Raw genomic sequence first — 16,042 nt, 5'->3', positions numbered from 1 at the left:
CTTTCATATCCCTCCAGCCCTGGTGGATGAATTTCCATCAGCTCCTCCAAAGAAGCCCTTTGCCATATGGTTCCCCCTGCTCTTCTGTTGTGATTCATACTACATATTATGTTCCTGCTTATAGTTTCAACTATAAGCTCCTCCAGAGTATTCTATTTTTCTCTTATTTTAATAATTATTGAGCACTCTCTTCTCCGTGTTTTACATTTGGTAATTCATTTAAGTCACACAACATCCTTTTAAAAATAGACATTAAGCCTGGGCATGGTGGCACACGCCTGTAATCCCAGCAGCTCCTGAGGCTGAAACAGGAGGATCACTGGTTCAAAGCCAGCCTCAGCAACCGTGAGGTGCTAAGCAACTCAGTGAGACCCTGTCTCTAAATAAAAAACAAAATAGGGCTGGGGATGTGGCTCAGTGGTTGAGTGCCCCTGAGTTCAATCCCTAGTACATCCCCCCCAAAAAATAAAAATAGACATCAATATCCTCTTCATCTTGAAAACCTGAACTCAAGTCTGGGCACAGTGGTACACACCTGTAGTTCCTGCTACTCAGGAGGTTGAGGCAGGAGGATCACAAGTTCAAGGTTAACGTGAGCAACTTAGCAAAACCCTGTCTCAATATAAAATTTTCAAAAAGAAAGGGTAAGGCATGGTGACACACACTTGTAATACCAATCACTCAGGAAGCTGAGCCAGGAGGATCAAAAGTTCTAAGCCAACCTCAGCAACTTGGTAAGGCATATAAGAGAATCAGAAAGACTGTGCCTCAAAATAAAAAAATAAAAAGGGCTCCAGCCTACCATGCGTGAAGCCCTAGGTTTGATCCTCAGTACTGCAAAAAGAAAGGGGGGTGGGGCGGGAATGAATGAGACTGAGGCTCAGTTGCTCAAGAACACACAGTTGGTGGTGGCAGGGGTAGAATTAGACGTTGACCTCAGATGGTCAGGCTCCGAAGCCCACAGTTCTAATGTCAATGCTAACCTGCCTATTGTGGCATGCTATATAGTACAGGAAGCTAGAGTTAAGAATAAAGCAGATGATGGGTGGAGAGGGAGGGCATATTAGATGGGGATTAAAATGAAAGTGGTAACAGGCAAAGCTGTTGCCAGGACCATAAGTGACAACTGAGAAATTGAAGTAGAATAGGATGGAGTGAACTGTTGCCATAGTGATGAAGAAAAGGTCAGAAGAAGTGTACAACAGGGTTATAGGTGAACTCATGAGGCATGAGGGGATTGATAGGGGAACTGATGGAGGAGCTAGGCCAGCAGATTGTAAGCAGGCGGTAGCACAGTTACAGAGGTCATCGGGCTGGTGAGCTTGCTGACCCAGGGACAATGGGCTGGCCCTGAGTGCAAATCCTGGGAATGTTCTAGCAGCAGCAAGAGCAGCTGAGGAGCTGAGCTCCAGCCCTCTATTCCTAGCACCTACTTCTGGAGTCCCTCTTGGTCCTTCTTTTGCAGCTAGGAATCCCCAGAAATGATCTGTGTGGATTGCAGCACACACCCCCACCCTTGTGGGACCTGTTGTTTGTAGCCTTCTAGGTAAAAATCGAAACATTTTTTGAAAAGTTTTATTTCAAAATACGACAGAGACAGCAGCATAGAGACAATATTGCCCTGTCAGGATTCTCAGGTTAGAAGCCAGGTTTGGGTCCCTCAGGTCATAGGTCCTAGGACCCTTCCAGCCTATGAACTCCCAAAAATGATTCTTACCCACATCCTCTCAAGTGCTTAGACCTGCCACAGTACCCACTTCCTGTGCCTGAGGAGACACTGAGGTGCAGGGTAGGCTGTGAGGGAGGGGATTGAGGGGAATCTGGTTGAACTCCAGAAGGAGAAAGAGGTGACAACCTGGGAGTGTGAGGGCTGAGAAGAACAAATAGAAAAAAGAAGTGGGGAGGGGGCCACTGTCTTTGCTTCCTCTATTCTCAGGAAGCCTTGGGCCTACCATACCCTGAGATGTCTCCCTCGCCGCTCAGATAGGAAATTCTGGGTAGGTCACCACCTGTGACTGGGTAATAGCTGGCAGTCCTTGGGTGTGGTTGGAAAACAGGCATGCCCCTGGCAGGGCAGCAAGAGTCCTTGCAACAAGGAGGTGGCAGTGCATGGCCGCTGCTCCAGGCCCTCCTCCTCAGCTGGGTGCAGGCTGGCTGTTGGCATAGGCCTGATCTGGGAAGGAAGCCCGGGCTCTGCGTGTCTGGGCACACACTGAGGCATAGAGCTCTGGCTCAGGGCTGGCAGCCTGGGGCTTTGACTCGGAGTCCAGCACCACCTCTGAGTACTTGATGGGGGTCCCAGGACTGGTGATCCGGCCCTGAGGAGGCCGCAGCTGCAGGCTGGTGTAGCACATCACCTCCTCTGCAGCCTGGAAATGAAGGCTGTCAGAGTTCACTGAACCCTTGGAAAAGACCCCCATGTCCTTCCCTCCCTTCTTCTTCAGCACCATCTGACTCACCCTGGCAGGACCTCCCGGGGATGGATCCTGCTGGTCTGGTCCTGGCTCTTGAGACAGCCGTCCTTGGGCAGGGAACAGAACTCTGGTCAGCTTCTTGTTCCTCCTTCTATATACCCCCGACCCACCCACCGGGACCTGGCCCCTGTGCCTGTCCCTCCTCCGAAGCACCCTACCTGTCTGTAGATAGTGCAGGTTCCCATACAGGGGGACCTCTTCCACAGACCCTCCAGAACTGCAACACAGAATTAGGGGGTAAGCGGGACTCCTTGGTAAGGAGGAACTCTAAGTTAACCCATCCCTTTTGTCCCCCACTCACCGTCCCTGCCCTGGCTGGCTCTTGCTCCGGCCACTTGTCCACTGGGACAACAGTGCAGCCAGTGAGATGAGAAGCATCAGTGTCACAGCTCCTAAGAGGGCCCACAGTCCCCAGGCTTGGGTTATGGAAGGGATTCCTGTGGATATGACAGAGTTGGGGTGGTGGGGGCTGTTACCACCCAGCCACCTATCTCTACCTTTGCCAGCAAGTGGGACATGGAGCCACATGACCCCTCCCTCAGAAACCCCTGCCCCGCCCAGCTCACCCAATGCTAGTAGATCCGTGCAGTTGTCACCTCTGCTCATGACTGCTGATGTGAGAGTTGGGTCCATAAACACACTGCCCTGAGCTGGCCAGCCCAGCTCATGGCTGGAGAGCTGCCACAGCCCCCCTTACTCCCATCCCTCCCTGGGTCTGGCCCCCACAGCTCAACATCCCCAGTACTGAGGGTGGCAAAGTTGCTGGTTTCCGGGAAGGAAGGGGGAGGGGAAGGATGATCTCAAAAGAACAAAGACCCCGCCCTGTGTCTGCACCTGCACCACTCTGCAGTTCCTGAGCTCCCTCCACACTCAGGCTGAGTCCCCTTCACCCAAGAACACCTGCAGGCCCAAGTGTTCTGTGCCATGTGTAGGTGAGCCCATAAGGACCAAGGGGCAGAAGTAGCATGAGACATGACCAAAAAGGACAGGAGCCCCCACCCCACCTGCCACATTATGTCCACTTGTTCTATCTAACTCTGAATCATGAATGGATGAGAATGTATTCCTTAATGAGTATGCTGTCAAGCGCAGTGGCCTTGGGGTGCCTGCAGTCTCATCACAGTCTAAAGTTGACTGAGAGAAAATATTTGCATGAGGCCCTGGGTTCCATTCCTAGCAACCTGAAAAATATATATATATAATTATTGTCATTGTTATTACTACTATTATAGTGGGGGGAGAATAAGGAAACTAGGTTCCCACCCCAACCTTTTTTTTTTTTTTTTTTTTTGATATTAGGGATTGAACCTAGGGTACTTTACCACTGAGCTGTATCCCCAGACTTATTTATTTTTATTTTGAGACAAAATGCTCAGGCTGTCCTCAACCTTGGTGATCCTCTTGCTTCAACTTCCCAAATTGCTGGGATTATAGGTGTGATCCACTCTGGATTCGTTTGATCCATTTCATCCAAACTGTTCCTAAGAACTCTCATTTCATTTATTTGTATTAAAGGAATTTCTGAACCAGGACTATTCTAGCAAACTGATCTCAGTCTTTGCACTTGTTCTTTTTTCTTTTTGGTGCCAGGAATTGAACTCAGGGACACTCATCCACTGAGCCACATCCCCAGCCCTAGTTTGTATTTTATTTAGAGACAGGGTCTCACTGAGTTGCTTAGTGCCTCACTTTTTGCTGAGGCTGGCTTTGAACTCGTGTTCCTCCTGTCTCAGCCTCTGGAGCTGCTGGGATTATAGGCGTGCTCCACAGCCCCTGGGTGCACTTGTTCATTTTGAGGGAGTGCCAACCCTGAATATAAATTTAAATTTAGATTTAAACTACAGTGACCTGCCAAGGCTAGGCATAAATAGAGAAGTCCTGTCCTTTTGTTGAAGATAGGGAGTGTATTGTCTGTATAGGCCTTAAAAAATAAAATAAAATTCAGCTGTCTTTTTATTTGTTATCACCATATTTCAACAATTTTAAAAAATATCAATGACAAAATACTCTTCACAAAAAAAATTTTGTAAATCTTAGTTCTAAATTGTTGTAGTCACTGATAAGTTTTAATGCTGTATAAGCTTCAAATAAGCATATTGTTTTGCTCCAAATAGGCACATTTTTAAAAAACATTTAATATACATGGAAGTTTACACCCCCATGCACCCCCCCTAGCCCCCCACCCCCGCCATCGAACCCCAGGTCACTTAACCACTGAGCTAAGTCCCCAGCATTTTTTTTTTTTTTTTTTAGTTGTAGGACACAATACCTTTATTTTATTTATTCGTGTGGTGCTGAGGATCAAACCCAGTGCCCCATGCATGAAGGCAAGCGCTCTACCACTGAGCCACTACCCCAGCCCACATTTTTAGTTTTTTGAGACAGTCTCACTAAATTGCCTAGGGCCTCACTAATTTGCTGAGGCTGGCCTTGAAATTGCAATCCTCCTGCCTCAGGCTCCTGAGTCACTGGGATTACAGGCATTGGCCACCTCGCCCAGCAATCCAGAGAATTTTCACTTATGCAATAGCCCTTGACACAAGCTGACTTGTCTATGTGTGTTTAAATCTAGAATAAGTTCTTAACAGTTTGGAATTGTTCAAATTTGCTTTGAGTGCAATGTCTGTCTCCAGCCCCAAAGATAGATACATATTTCTGTGTTTAAAATAAACAATGAGCTGAGCTTAGTGGCACATGCCTGTAGTTCCAGCTACTCAGAAAGCTTAGACAGGCAGATCACTTCAGCTAGGAGTTTGAGGCAATCTGGAAAACATGGCGAATACACCATCTGAAAATAAATATATTGATTTAAAAATAAATAAAATAAACAATGAGAGGCTGACGGGTAACTCAGTGGTAAAGCATGTGCTTCTTATGCTTGAAGACCTGGATTCAATCCCCAGAACAAATAAATAAACAAAATAAACAACTCTAGCACCCTGATTGTAAAATCGAAGAAACTGAACTTGAGTTCTTGTAATTCTCTCATTCTAGGTGACTTGTTGAGGTTTTACTTATTTATTTTTTTTTTATTTTTTTTTATTTTTTAGTATTCAGCGGACAGAACATCTTTGTTTGTATGTGGTGCTGAGGATCGAACCCGGGCCGCACGCATGCCAGGCGAGCGCGCTACCGCTTGAGCCACATCTCCAGCCCCAAGGTTTTATTTATGTGGTATTTAAATTTTCTGGAATTCACTGTGAAATGGGACTTTCGTGAGTCTTTGCCAAATTTATTCCTATGTTTAAGATTTTCCTATTTGTATATCTGTTGCCTCACATGAAAAGAACTTTTGGAAATAATATTTAAAGTTATTTTAATCAACTTAAGTGAAAGTCAACAAATCTGGTTATACTTCTATTGAATACAAATAAGATCACTTTTGACAAATTTGCCAAAGTTAAGAATCAAAAAAAGAAATCATGACACTATTCAGCATTCCAACAGATCAATATGTGGATATAAACTAGGAGTGGTGGTACATGCCTGCAATTGGGGAGGTTGATTGCAAGTTCAAGCCAGCCTCAGCAATTTAATGAGAATGTGTCTTAAAATAAAAATTAAAAAAGGGTTGGGGAATGTGGCTCAGAGGTTAAGTGCCCATGGACGGTTCAATCCCTAGTACCACACACACCAAAAAAAAAAGAAAGAAAGAAAAAGAATTATGAACTCATTTTCATTTCTTGTCCTGTAATATTTATTTGATTTAAAATTGTTAACTATATCTATTTTATACTGATCTGATTATATGTGGAGTTCAATAATAAAAAATGTTCACTTTTTTTTTTTTAAAGAGAGAGTGAGAGAGGAGAGAGAGAGAGAGAGTTTTTTTTTTTTTTTTTTTTTTAGTATTTTATTTTTTAGTTATTGGTGGACACAACATCTTTGTATGTGGTGCTGAGGATCAAACCCGGGCCGCACGCATGCCAGGCAAGCACGCTACCACTTGAGCCACATCCCCAGCCCAAAATGTTCACTTTTTAAAAAAATATTTATTTATTTTTTAGTTGTAGTTGCACACAATACCTTTCTTTTTATTTATATGTGGTGTTGAGGATCAAACACAGGGCCTCCCATGTGCTAGGGGAGTGCTCTACCGTTGAGCCACAACCCCAGCCCTATCTGCATTTCTTTTCTGGCCCTTATTATTTGTTTCATTTTATGAAAATTACTGAAAGTAATTTTGTCACAGATAATTTTTTTTTTTTTTTTTTTTTTTTTTTTTTGGTACTGGGTATTGAATTCTGGGCCTTGCACATGCTTGGCAAGTGCTCTATCAGTGAACTACATCTGTAGCCCTAGAGGAAACATTTTTAAAATGATTCATTTGAGCTGGGTGTGGGTACACACCTATAATCCCAGCAGCTCAGGAGGCTGAGGCAGAAGAATTGCAAGTTCAAAGCCAGCCTCAGCAATTTAGTGAGGTCCTAAGGAATTTAGCAAGACCCTGTCTCAAATAAAAAATAAAAAGGGCTGGGGATGTGGCTCAGTGTTTAAGTGCCCCTGGATTAAATCCCCATTACAAAACAAAAATAGAGATCCACTTGAAGCTAGGCATGATGGCACATTTCTGTAATTCTAGGGACCTGGGAGGCTGAGGCATTCTGGGCAGCTTAATGAGACCCTGTCTCAGAAATAAAAAATAAAAAGCACTAGGGATATAGCTCTGTCATAAAGCACCCCTGGTTTAGTCCCCAGTACAAAAAAAAATTCATTTGAGTGTAAAATATACTATACCATTGACTCCTTATCAAAATTGATAATTTTCAATTTTTTTAAAATTTAAAATTCCAATTTTAAAATCCTGATTGGTTAATTCTTTTGAAAGAATCAAAAGATCCAGCAACAGTGGACCTGAGTTCCTAAAGGCTCAAATGAATCATTTTAAAAATGTTTCCTCTAGGGCTACAGATGTAGTTCACAGTCATCTGGCACTCATTTATCTCATCATAACTGGTCTCAACTGGCTATTTAGATCAACTGAGCCAACCCACTTATATTAAAGGTTTGGACTTCCTTACCCTCCTACCCAGGCTGCCTCCAGGTAATCAATTAGACTCTATTTCCCAGGGTGTAGGTCTCTCCCTGCCCTGCCCTGTCCTTATTCCCTTTTGGAAAAACAAGAAGATACACCCATATTTCATTCATTTATTTGACACATATATACCTATTGTCTGCCATATGCTAAGCTCTGGAGATAGAAATGTGAAAGGAACATGTTTCTTTCTTCAAAGAACTTTTGGTCTAGTTGAGAAGATGGCCTTGTGTATCCCAGAAAATTAAAAGGCAATGTGGAATACAGAGTGAAATACCATTCTGTCTGAAAAAGTGGAAGGCAGAAGGGTGAGCAGTGGTGAGGCAAGTGGTATGGAGATAGGCAGAAAGGGTTGGAATCTCTCCTCTGCCTCTTCTTACCTGATTCATAATTGTCTTAAATTTCTGAATCCATAGTTTCTTCATCTCCCACCCCTTTGTACTAGAGATTGAACCTTGGGGTGCTCTACCACTGACTTAACATCCCCACCCCTTCTCAATTTATTTATTTATTTTTAAATTTTGAGACAGAGTCTCACCAAATTGCCTCCAACATGTGATCTTCCTGCCTCAGTCTCCTGAGTCCGCTGGAAGACTGCAGGCGTGCACCCATGCACCCAGCTTCTTTATTCTTTAAAATAGCCTAATTATATTTTTGAGGGGTGGTTGTGAACACTCCTTTATTTTATTGAATGATTCATTGAATGCCTGTTAGTGCCAGGTGCTGTGCTAGACATTGGGATAAAATAGGAAAATAGAGACGAGGTTCCTACTCTTGGGGGACTAATATTCTAGTGGTACTGAAGAAAGTAAAATTGTTGCACCAAGGAATAAATTAGAAACTGTTAAGGGTTCTGAACGAAGGGAAGGAACACACTTGAGCTGAGAACTGAAGGGTGTGTAGAAGTCAACTTTGTGGCAAGGAAAGGACCATGGAATTCCCGGCAGTTAGTATCATTTCAATCATTTCAACTGCCTGACTTATAGTAGTAGCTGCCAAGGTTTAAAATCACTAATAGCTAGGCACAGTCCTAAACTCTTTACTTAGATTTTCCCATTTAATCATCATACAAACCCTTGAGGTGCATGCATATTACTACCTCCATTCCTCAGAGTGGAAACTGAGGCACGGATAGATACTAAGTAACTTGGCTCAAGTCACCTGCTTTCCAGTCGGGATTCTACTCCAGGCAGATTTCATAGCGTTTGTAGCATGGTACACAATAAATGGTGCCTGTTAATGAAAGGCCTCTACATCTGGCAGAGGGCAGAGTGGGAGGCTGTCAGAGGGAACTGCAAAAAGTGGCACAGGGAAGTGCTACCGAAATCTTTTAGTAGTCGATGGAAACCTTTTAGTAGTCCATATTTTGGGTAAGACCAACAATTTGTTAATGCACAAAAAGCAGCCGAGCTGAGAATGAGCCCCGTGCGGTTGGTGCGCCAGCACGCACTGCCTGCGTTACTAGGAGAGATGACGGACGACGCCCACGCCACACGCCGCTCAGCTCCCCCTTCGCAAGGGTCGGGATCGCTTCTTGGCGGATAAACCGGTGACTGGTGGGAAGGTCTACGTGCGAGCGCACGTGGCACTCTCTGCCGGTGGTCCGGGGACTTTCCCCTAGGCAGAAAGGTAAGGAACTAGTCCCTCGTTTGTAGCCTAGGAAACAGGCCTTCAGCACGAACTGCGACCTTCGTTGTGCTCTGTGGCACTTTATAGCTCTACGAGAAACTTAATCTTTTGATTAGGGTGAAGAAATTGGTGATGAGGGATATAAAGAAAGCATTTTCAAGCATAACTTTTTTTTAAAAGCTTAGGTTCTGGAAGCATTTTTGACTAATAGAATATCTAAATCGGTGGAAAATGAACTAACTTAAGAAAGCCAGGAGTTGGTCTTATGCAAATATCCTATGGTCACGCCCCACACGATTGGGAGTGGCCTCACTGGGGGATCCGGCGCGCGGGATCCGCTCGGGTCGCGTGCGCGCCTGCGCACTAGGGAGGGCGGGCAACGCGCAAAGTCTGGGCACCAGGCTTGCCCGCCTGTGGGCCAGCAATGGCCGGCGCGGTTTCGTCCTCAGGTGTGCTGGGGCTGATGCTTATATCTGCGCTGCTTGGGGTTCTCGGAGAGCCCCCTAGCTCCGACTTCGGAACACACCCAGGTACCGGGGAGGGCTGCTGGAGGGAGGCTGGGACTGCAAGGGAGGAGCCCTCGCTCTGCTGACGAGTCTCTTCTCTCCCTCCGCAGGACACCGCGCCCGGGTCAGCCTTGGGGCCTCCGAACCCCGGCGGCGGTCACCGCCCAAAGATCAGCGCGAGCGGGCCCGGGCTGGCGCGCTGCCTCTGGGGGCTCTGTACACTGCAGCTGTCGTGGCTTTTGTGCTGTACAAGTGTTTGCAGGTGCGGGACGGCAGTGGGTGGGGCTTTCCAGGGCCTGAATTTCCCGTGGGGGCGCTATAGTACCAAAAACAGGACTCCGCTTCCCTTCTGTCTATAAATTGAAGTCAGTAGTTTCTTGGCTTTCCCACGTTATAGGGTTCGAAGGATCCAGACAGGTAATGGATAAGAAGGGCTCCTGGTAAATTGTAAATGAAGACCGGTCACATTTACTTCTTCCACAATCCAATGAAGAGCGATCACTAAGTAAATAGTGGAGCTGGGATTTGAACCCAGCTGCTGTGTGTACTACGAAAGTGCAGTTCCTGGTGAGGATCCAGTCTTGGCAGCAGTTGATTGCTGCAGCCCCAGTGTGTCCAGAGTTCAAGACATCAAGCAGTCTCAGGTTCTCCTTGGGAAAGAGGCCTTGAAATATGAGCTGACAGTACATTTTGGTGGATTGAAACTGTTGAAATGGAAAGTAGCACCACCCAGGGCTGTATCTTTAGTCCTGATCCTATCACTCACTTGCATTAGAAAACAAGGCTGAACCAGTTTGGAGATTATATGAAACTAGAAGAGTTAGCTAGTAATCATCCCAAGTATTCTTGACAGGCAAGGATGAGGATATGAATTTAATGACAAAATTTAATAAGTTTGGGGGCTGGGATTGAAGCTCAGTGGGTGGAGCGTTTACCTTGCATGTGTGAGGTACTGGGTTTGATCCTCAGCACCACCTAACAAAAAATAAAATAAAGGTATTGTGTCCGTCTACAACTAATAATAAAAAAAAATAACAAGGATAGATTAATGAGTTTTATTCTTGGGCCCAAGTACAGTGAGGAGGAAACAACTTAGAACCAGCACCTATAAAAGAGGCATTACAGTTGACTATTAAGTTCATTGTGTGATGTGGCAACCCACTTCCCAAATCAGTACACTGAACAAGTTATTGTGCTCCATCTGCACTACATGCTCAGTAAAGCAACTGGAGAAAAACATGTGAATGGAGCACTGACAGAAAAGATTTAAGATTTTTTACCAGAAAAGATGGGAAGGAGGCAGGAGTGCAACCATTGTCTTCAGATTCCTGAGGGGCTACCATGTTGAAAATAAAGACATTATTTGGAAGGCTTTTGTCAGCATTATGGATACACAAAGGAAAAATTTTTGACTTTGTGTATGAACTGATAACCAAAGCTTTATCAAACTGGAGAGGTTTGCTTGTTCCTGGAGATAGTTCCACAGATAGAGCACATAGTGGGCATACTGATAGGTTGCTTCATGTCCCGGGTAAGAACCTGGACTAGAAATGAGATTCTCTAAGGTTGAAAACCCAATAGCTGGGACTCGGCTTGTGGCTCAGTGGTAAAGTGCTTGCCTAGCACATGTGAGGCACTGGGTTTGATCCTCAGCACCACAATAAAATAAAGTATTGTGTTCATTTACAACTGAAGAAAACAAACAATAGGTTTCTACTGCAAATTCTCCTGTCCTTCATAGTTATAGGAGACTTAGGTGCTGGAGCAGAATTTTGTTGCTACTATATTGCCTTTTCTTCTCCCGCTACAGGGCAAAGATGATGCTGCAGTTTTCCAAGAGGAGAAAGACAAGGAGGAATCATTGCAGTCAGGTGGGTTAAGCATAAGTCTGTCCTTGGTGGTGATGGTGAGGAGACTGGGACAGCAGAATGGTTACTTAACTTTGCTCCCCTTTTCTCCCTACCCCCCAGAGAGACATCTGGCCCAGTTGACACAACAGCTGACCCAGACAGAGCAGCACCTAAACAATCTAATGTCCCAGCTGGACCCCCTTTTTGAGCGGTAAGAATTTGTGGCAGGTGGGAGTAATGGAGACAGTTTGGGCAGCCCCTGAGTGAGTATTTCTGCAGTGTGACTACTTTGGTTGGAGCCCAGCGGGAGCTTCTGAACATGAAGCTACAGACCATCCACCAGCTTCTACAAGACTGCAAACCAGATAAAGGTGTGGAGGTCCCAGAACCAGGTAAAGGGTTGAGAGCTGAGTCTGGTGATGGGGAGATAGTCTCTGAAACTGGAACATGCTGATCTTTCCTTTCACAGAGGCCGGCAAACCTTCTCCTGAGGACTTAAGAACAGAGGAGGAAGAGGCTGGTGACAGTCAGGACTGGGAAGAACCCATAAATTGGAGCACAGAGACTTCCTGGGAAGTAGAGCAGGGGCTAAGGAGAAGATACAGTAAGACTGTGACAAAGGAATCCAGATACAGCTCCAGCCAGGAAGGAAGGACAATAGCTGAAGGTTTAGTAAAATAAAGTTTATCCTTTAGTAAAATAAGTCTGCTTCTTTGCACTTTTTTCTCTCCCCGTTGGTCATACACCCATACTAGGTGCCTCAGGCCTCCTTGAAAAGCTTCCCTTATTAGGACAAAAGACACTGCCTTCCAGAGTGAGAGCAGAGAAGACAGAGGGAGCTCCAGTTCTTTTCCTTGTATTCCTGAGGCTACCAGCATGTCAACCTTCAGGGTCCCCCAAATCCCTTTTTTCATAGGTGAGACAGAAGAATCTTTCCAAAAACATTTATTAAAATCCAGTGGGAAAATAAATTATAGAAAACTATATACAACATAAAAACAGCCACCCTTAACAAAGCTGCATACCCATAGAGGGCATGAGCTTACCAGCCCCAAATCCCCTCATCTGTGTTGGAGGGTCTAGTTCAGCTGAGGTCTTTAGCTGATTTCCTGATTTTTGTCTGCAGTACTGGGGACTGGACCCAGGGGCGGTGTACCACAGAGCTACATCCCCAGTCCTTTTAATTTTTTGAGACAGGGTCTCTTGCTAAATTGCCCATGCTGGACTTGAACTTGTGATCCTCTCGAGTTGCTAGGATTATAAGCACCAGCCACCATGTCCCCAGCCTGGGTTCCTGATTCTTAAAATGCTCCCTGTCAAGCCAAGAAGGGTTCTGTACTTTTAGTGCTGAAGAAGATTCCTTTGTACTTCTGGCTCTGACCTATTCCTGAAGTATTCTGAGTTTTGAATTTGTAAGATTCCTCTAGTTCTTCTGGCTGCTGCGGAGAAAAAACAGTTCAGGTACTAACATGAGCACTCCATTTAGACACAGCCACCTGCAGGGTTGGGGGAGGTCCCAGGAGATATAGGAATGAGGTAGGATTAGACCTGTGTTCCTTCTCATTTCACTCTTCTTGATAAAGACACAACACAACTCACCTGATAGCCAAAGTCAGACTGTGGTACCAGTGGGACAGCTCCTCCTGGTCTGTGGACATAAGCAGTAGCTTCTCACGGGGGAAGGACAACTAGGGAGAGACCACCTCTTAGTGCATGGCTCAGAAAGGTCCAGGCTGAAGCCCTTGCTATTTCATTGAGGTGATTTAGGACTGAGAAATATGAGGCTCAAGCCCCAGGTATTTCTCATATCCTCTCATTACTATGAAAAGGGACTCAGGTGAAGGAGATAAACAGGCCCAGTAGTGTTTGAGATATACTTTGGATCTAGGGTTCCTGCTATTACTTACGCTGAGCAGTCCACCACAAGGGCCTCCTGAGTGGCCAAAGACCCTGCAGAGTTGACACTGGGCCATAGGATAGAGGGCTTTACAGGCAAAGGTGCCACTCTGCAGCAGGTGCAATGGGGGTCGAGGCTTGGCCACGAGGAGCACATCGGAGAAGAGGAAGAACATGCGAGGTCGAGGTTCCCCACTGGAAGGCACCACCAACAGCCAGCCCTGGCGTAGGAACCAGCGTCCTGGGGGATGGGAGAGCTGTTATTTTGGTGCAGCTCCAGGATCCATGGGAATAGGAGGAAAGAGGTAGAGTTTGAGGGGCATGTGTGGGTTCTATAGAGGAAGAGATGATAGGCAAGAAGGATTTGAGGATTGAGATGAAAAAGTAAACAGTCTACCTGAAATAAGTCCTTTTGCCTGACGTCCACTGAGCAGAGCCTGGATACGCTGGAGGTGCTGCTCATTCTTCTGTTTCTGACCAATGCTGTGGACTCTCTGGGCAGTCTCACTTATCAGCCGGGCAGCCCCTAGAATATAACACCTTCAACCTCAATGCTCACACACTTGACTTTGGGTGACTGACTGGTACCGGTGAAAGACAGGCTATGCTGGAGGGGACCTGGGGCAGGGTCTAACTTCTTGAAGAAAAGGCAGGGCAATAAGGACATAGTAATGGAAGCTAGGGACATACATTGTTGGAAATCAGAACCAGAAAAGGATACAGGAGCCAGCCTCCTGCCTGAGCTGAAAAGGAGCAAGAACTTACGTGTGAGCTGCTGATGGTCAGGACTATTGGGACCTGTATTTTCAGCCAAAGCAACAACCAGATTCTCATACCTGGAATTAACAGTGTAAGTCTATAAGGGGAAGTAGAGCCAGGCAAAATTCCCTTTGCCTCTGCTTGACACACAATCAGCCCCCATATATTCTTCAGGTACAGGTCCAGGAAAGATCTGCTTCTGGCTACTGTATCCCCTTCTTTCATCTGGGACTTGGAACCTGGGCTCACACCATTTGGCCCGCTTCAATTCCACACTGAAGAGTCAAAGGCAGGCCACAGTCTGGAAGGCCAGGTCAGGATATGAAAGTTAATCAAACCTAGAAGGATGCTGCAGACAACCTATGAACCCTTAACCCATTCCCAGGGACAGAGATTCTAGTGTAGGTTGGCCACTCATTTCAACAAACTTCTCCAGATAACTTGCCTCAGACCTTATTGCAGCCCCACTCACTTTACAGGGTTACACAGTCTCAGACTATGGGTACTTGTGTGTTCACATGTACTCTTGTAAAAACTTCTTAGAAGAAATCTGGCTCAGGAGAGAGCCAGTAGGTTAGGATAGACCCCATGACATCCCCCAAAACTGAGGACAGCAGTTATATAGTCTCAAAGAGACTTGGTTGGAGTCAAGGGGAGTTCACTCACTGCTGCAGCCGCTGCAGAGGCAGAGGGAGCAGGTCTTGAAGCTTAAGTCCCCCAAACTCAGGGCGACCTTCCTGAAGGTGCACAAACCTCCGAAAATGCTTGTTTTTCTTTAGTTGTTCCTAGAGTGAGGGGAAAATAATTGGCAACAAGAGAAGCCACTCCTTATATTGCATTCATCTGTGTACAAACCCCAGCCTTCAGTAACTGTGTGCTCTGTGCTCCTGAGAGAAACTTGGTCTCCCTAGGGGAAACTCGGCACAGGCTAAACACCCAGAGCTCTATAAATGCAGGGATTATGTGAATGAAGTTTGGTTTCTAGATGAAGAGAAAATGTGAGGGGCAAGCTAGACACTAGGGAAAAGGGATGGATTTGAGGTCATCTCCAGGTTACCTGTAGGGTCCTCTGGGACCTCTCCGAATTAGCTGCAAATTGGGTGTAGAGCTCCAGGTGGTGGCAGAAGCCTTCCAGCCCCTGTCCCCAGTGTCCTTCTTCCAGGTAGGGAAGTAGCATTCTGTGTGGGCAAAGGCAGTAAAAGGGAAGCCCAAGAACTACTCAAGGACTCCCTCACTTAATTCTCATAATTCTACCCCGAGGTAGTGCTATTAACCCATTTTACAGATGGAGAGGCTGGCAGGTTAAGGAATTGGGCCAAGGCCACAGGTGAGAAAATTGGCAGACCTGATTCGCTCTGACTCAAGACAGAGCTCCTTGCCAGAGGTTATGGCCCTCCCTCTTCTCGCGCCCCTTCCACTCACTGGCTGGCGCCGTAGATGAGCTCCCAGGACCCAAATAGGGCCTGGCGCTCGGGTGGTCGTAGAGTCCCCTTGGCTTTCAGGATCCCCAAGAAGTACTGTGGAAGGAGCGAATACAGGTGTCGGGAGGAACAGGCTAATGCAAGCTTCAGCCAGACAGACGCTTGCCTGACCCCCTATATGTAGAATCCAGGACCCATCATACTTGGGGTCATCACCTAGCAGAGACCTTCCCACACCCTGGGCTCCCAACCCCACACGAGGAGGCTGCTCCAGGCCCGCACCGTGGCCACCAGCCCTAGTTGTTCCTGGTAACGCCGCTCGGTCTCGAGCAGCTCCCGGGCGGTGCAGGCGCGTTTCCGCTCCCATCGAGCACGCTGCTCCCGCACCGGGCACCGCGAGCTGGGATCTGGGATCTCCATTCCTGTCCGAGGGTTTGATGCTTCCGGCCGCAGCCCGCCAGAGATTCAAATT

The 16,042-nt window shown here is 46.4% G+C and overlaps 3 protein-coding genes across 4 annotated transcripts; 1 reads left to right on the top strand and 2 right to left on the bottom strand.

Moving 5' to 3' along the window:
* Positions 1-1,639: 1,639 nt before the first annotated feature.
* Positions 1,640-3,208, bottom strand: Sit1 (signaling threshold regulating transmembrane adaptor 1). Its single transcript, XM_076843306.2, has 5 exons — positions 3,041-3,208; positions 2,776-2,911; positions 2,633-2,691; positions 2,460-2,521; positions 1,640-2,369 (listed from the first exon to the last, which is right to left on the bottom strand). The coding sequence occupies exons 1-5, from the start codon at positions 3,105-3,107 to the stop codon at positions 2,136-2,138; spliced, it is 558 nt and encodes a 185-aa protein (XP_076699421.2). The 5' UTR covers positions 3,108-3,208; the 3' UTR covers positions 1,640-2,135.
* Positions 3,209-9,498: 6,290 nt separating this feature from the next.
* Ccdc107 (coiled-coil domain containing 107) lies at positions 9,499-12,197 on the top strand. 2 transcript variants are annotated; one of them, XM_076843305.2, is made up of 6 exons: positions 9,499-9,668; positions 9,755-9,906; positions 11,455-11,515; positions 11,615-11,705; positions 11,774-11,865; positions 11,964-12,197. In XM_076843305.2, exons 1-6 carry the CDS (start codon positions 9,563-9,565, stop codon positions 12,173-12,175), a joined length of 714 nt encoding a protein of 237 aa, XP_076699420.2. In that variant the 5' UTR covers positions 9,499-9,562; the 3' UTR covers positions 12,176-12,197. The 2 variants fall into 2 exon arrangements, with proteins under 2 accessions (XP_076699420.2, XP_076699418.2); XM_076843303.2 differs by having other exon boundaries at positions 11,774-11,886.
* A 720-nt stretch (positions 12,198-12,917) lies between these two features.
* On the bottom strand, positions 12,918-15,990 carry Arhgef39 (Rho guanine nucleotide exchange factor 39). Its single transcript, XM_076841274.2, has 9 exons — positions 15,853-15,990; positions 15,572-15,666; positions 15,207-15,327; positions 14,816-14,934; positions 14,156-14,226; positions 13,788-13,916; positions 13,402-13,631; positions 13,094-13,182; positions 12,918-12,933 (listed from the first exon to the last, which is right to left on the bottom strand). The coding sequence occupies exons 1-9, from the start codon at positions 15,988-15,990 to the stop codon at positions 12,918-12,920; spliced, it is 1,008 nt and encodes a 335-aa protein (XP_076697389.2).
* Positions 15,991-16,042: the final 52 nt, after the last annotated feature.

Source organism: Callospermophilus lateralis, chromosome 2 (assembly GCF_048772815.1).
Source record: "Callospermophilus lateralis isolate mCalLat2 chromosome 2, mCalLat2.hap1, whole genome shotgun sequence".
In the NCBI taxonomy this organism is placed as follows: Eukaryota; Metazoa; Chordata; class Mammalia; order Rodentia; family Sciuridae; genus Callospermophilus; species Callospermophilus lateralis.
This window is presented reverse-complemented; position numbering and strand designations above follow the sequence as displayed.

Excerpts from the sequence above, each read along its gene's own strand:
- Sit1 (XM_076843306.2), bottom strand. The coding sequence starts at position 3,107 with ATGGACCCAACTCTCACATCAGCAGTCATGAGCAGAGGTGACAACTGC. Across the intron at positions 2,912-3,040 it reads CACGGATCTACTAGCATTGG|GAATCCCTTCCATAACCCAA; the intron begins GTGAGCTGGGCG and ends TCATATCCACAG. Across the intron at positions 2,370-2,459 it reads CCCCGGGAGGTCCTGCCAGG|GCTGCAGAGGAGGTGATGTG; the intron begins GTGAGTCAGATG and ends CTTCATTTCCAG.
- Ccdc107 (XM_076843303.2), top strand. The coding sequence starts at position 9,563 with ATGGCCGGCGCGGTTTCGTCCTCAGGTGTGCTGGGGCTGATGCTTATA. Across the intron at positions 9,669-9,754 it reads CGACTTCGGAACACACCCAG|GACACCGCGCCCGGGTCAGC; the intron begins GTACCGGGGAGG and ends CTCCCTCCGCAG. Across the intron at positions 11,516-11,614 it reads GGAGGAATCATTGCAGTCAG|AGAGACATCTGGCCCAGTTG; the intron begins GTGGGTTAAGCA and ends CCTACCCCCCAG.
- Arhgef39 (XM_076841274.2), bottom strand. The coding sequence starts at position 15,990 with ATGGAGATCCCAGATCCCAGCTCGCGGTGCCCGGTGCGGGAGCAGCGT. Across the intron at positions 15,328-15,571 it reads CTCATCTACGGCGCCAGCCA|AATGCTACTTCCCTACCTGG; the intron begins GTGAGTGGAAGG and ends TTGCCCACACAG. Across the intron at positions 14,935-15,206 it reads GGTCCCAGAGGACCCTACAG|GAACAACTAAAGAAAAACAA; the intron begins GTAACCTGGAGA and ends CCCTCACTCTAG.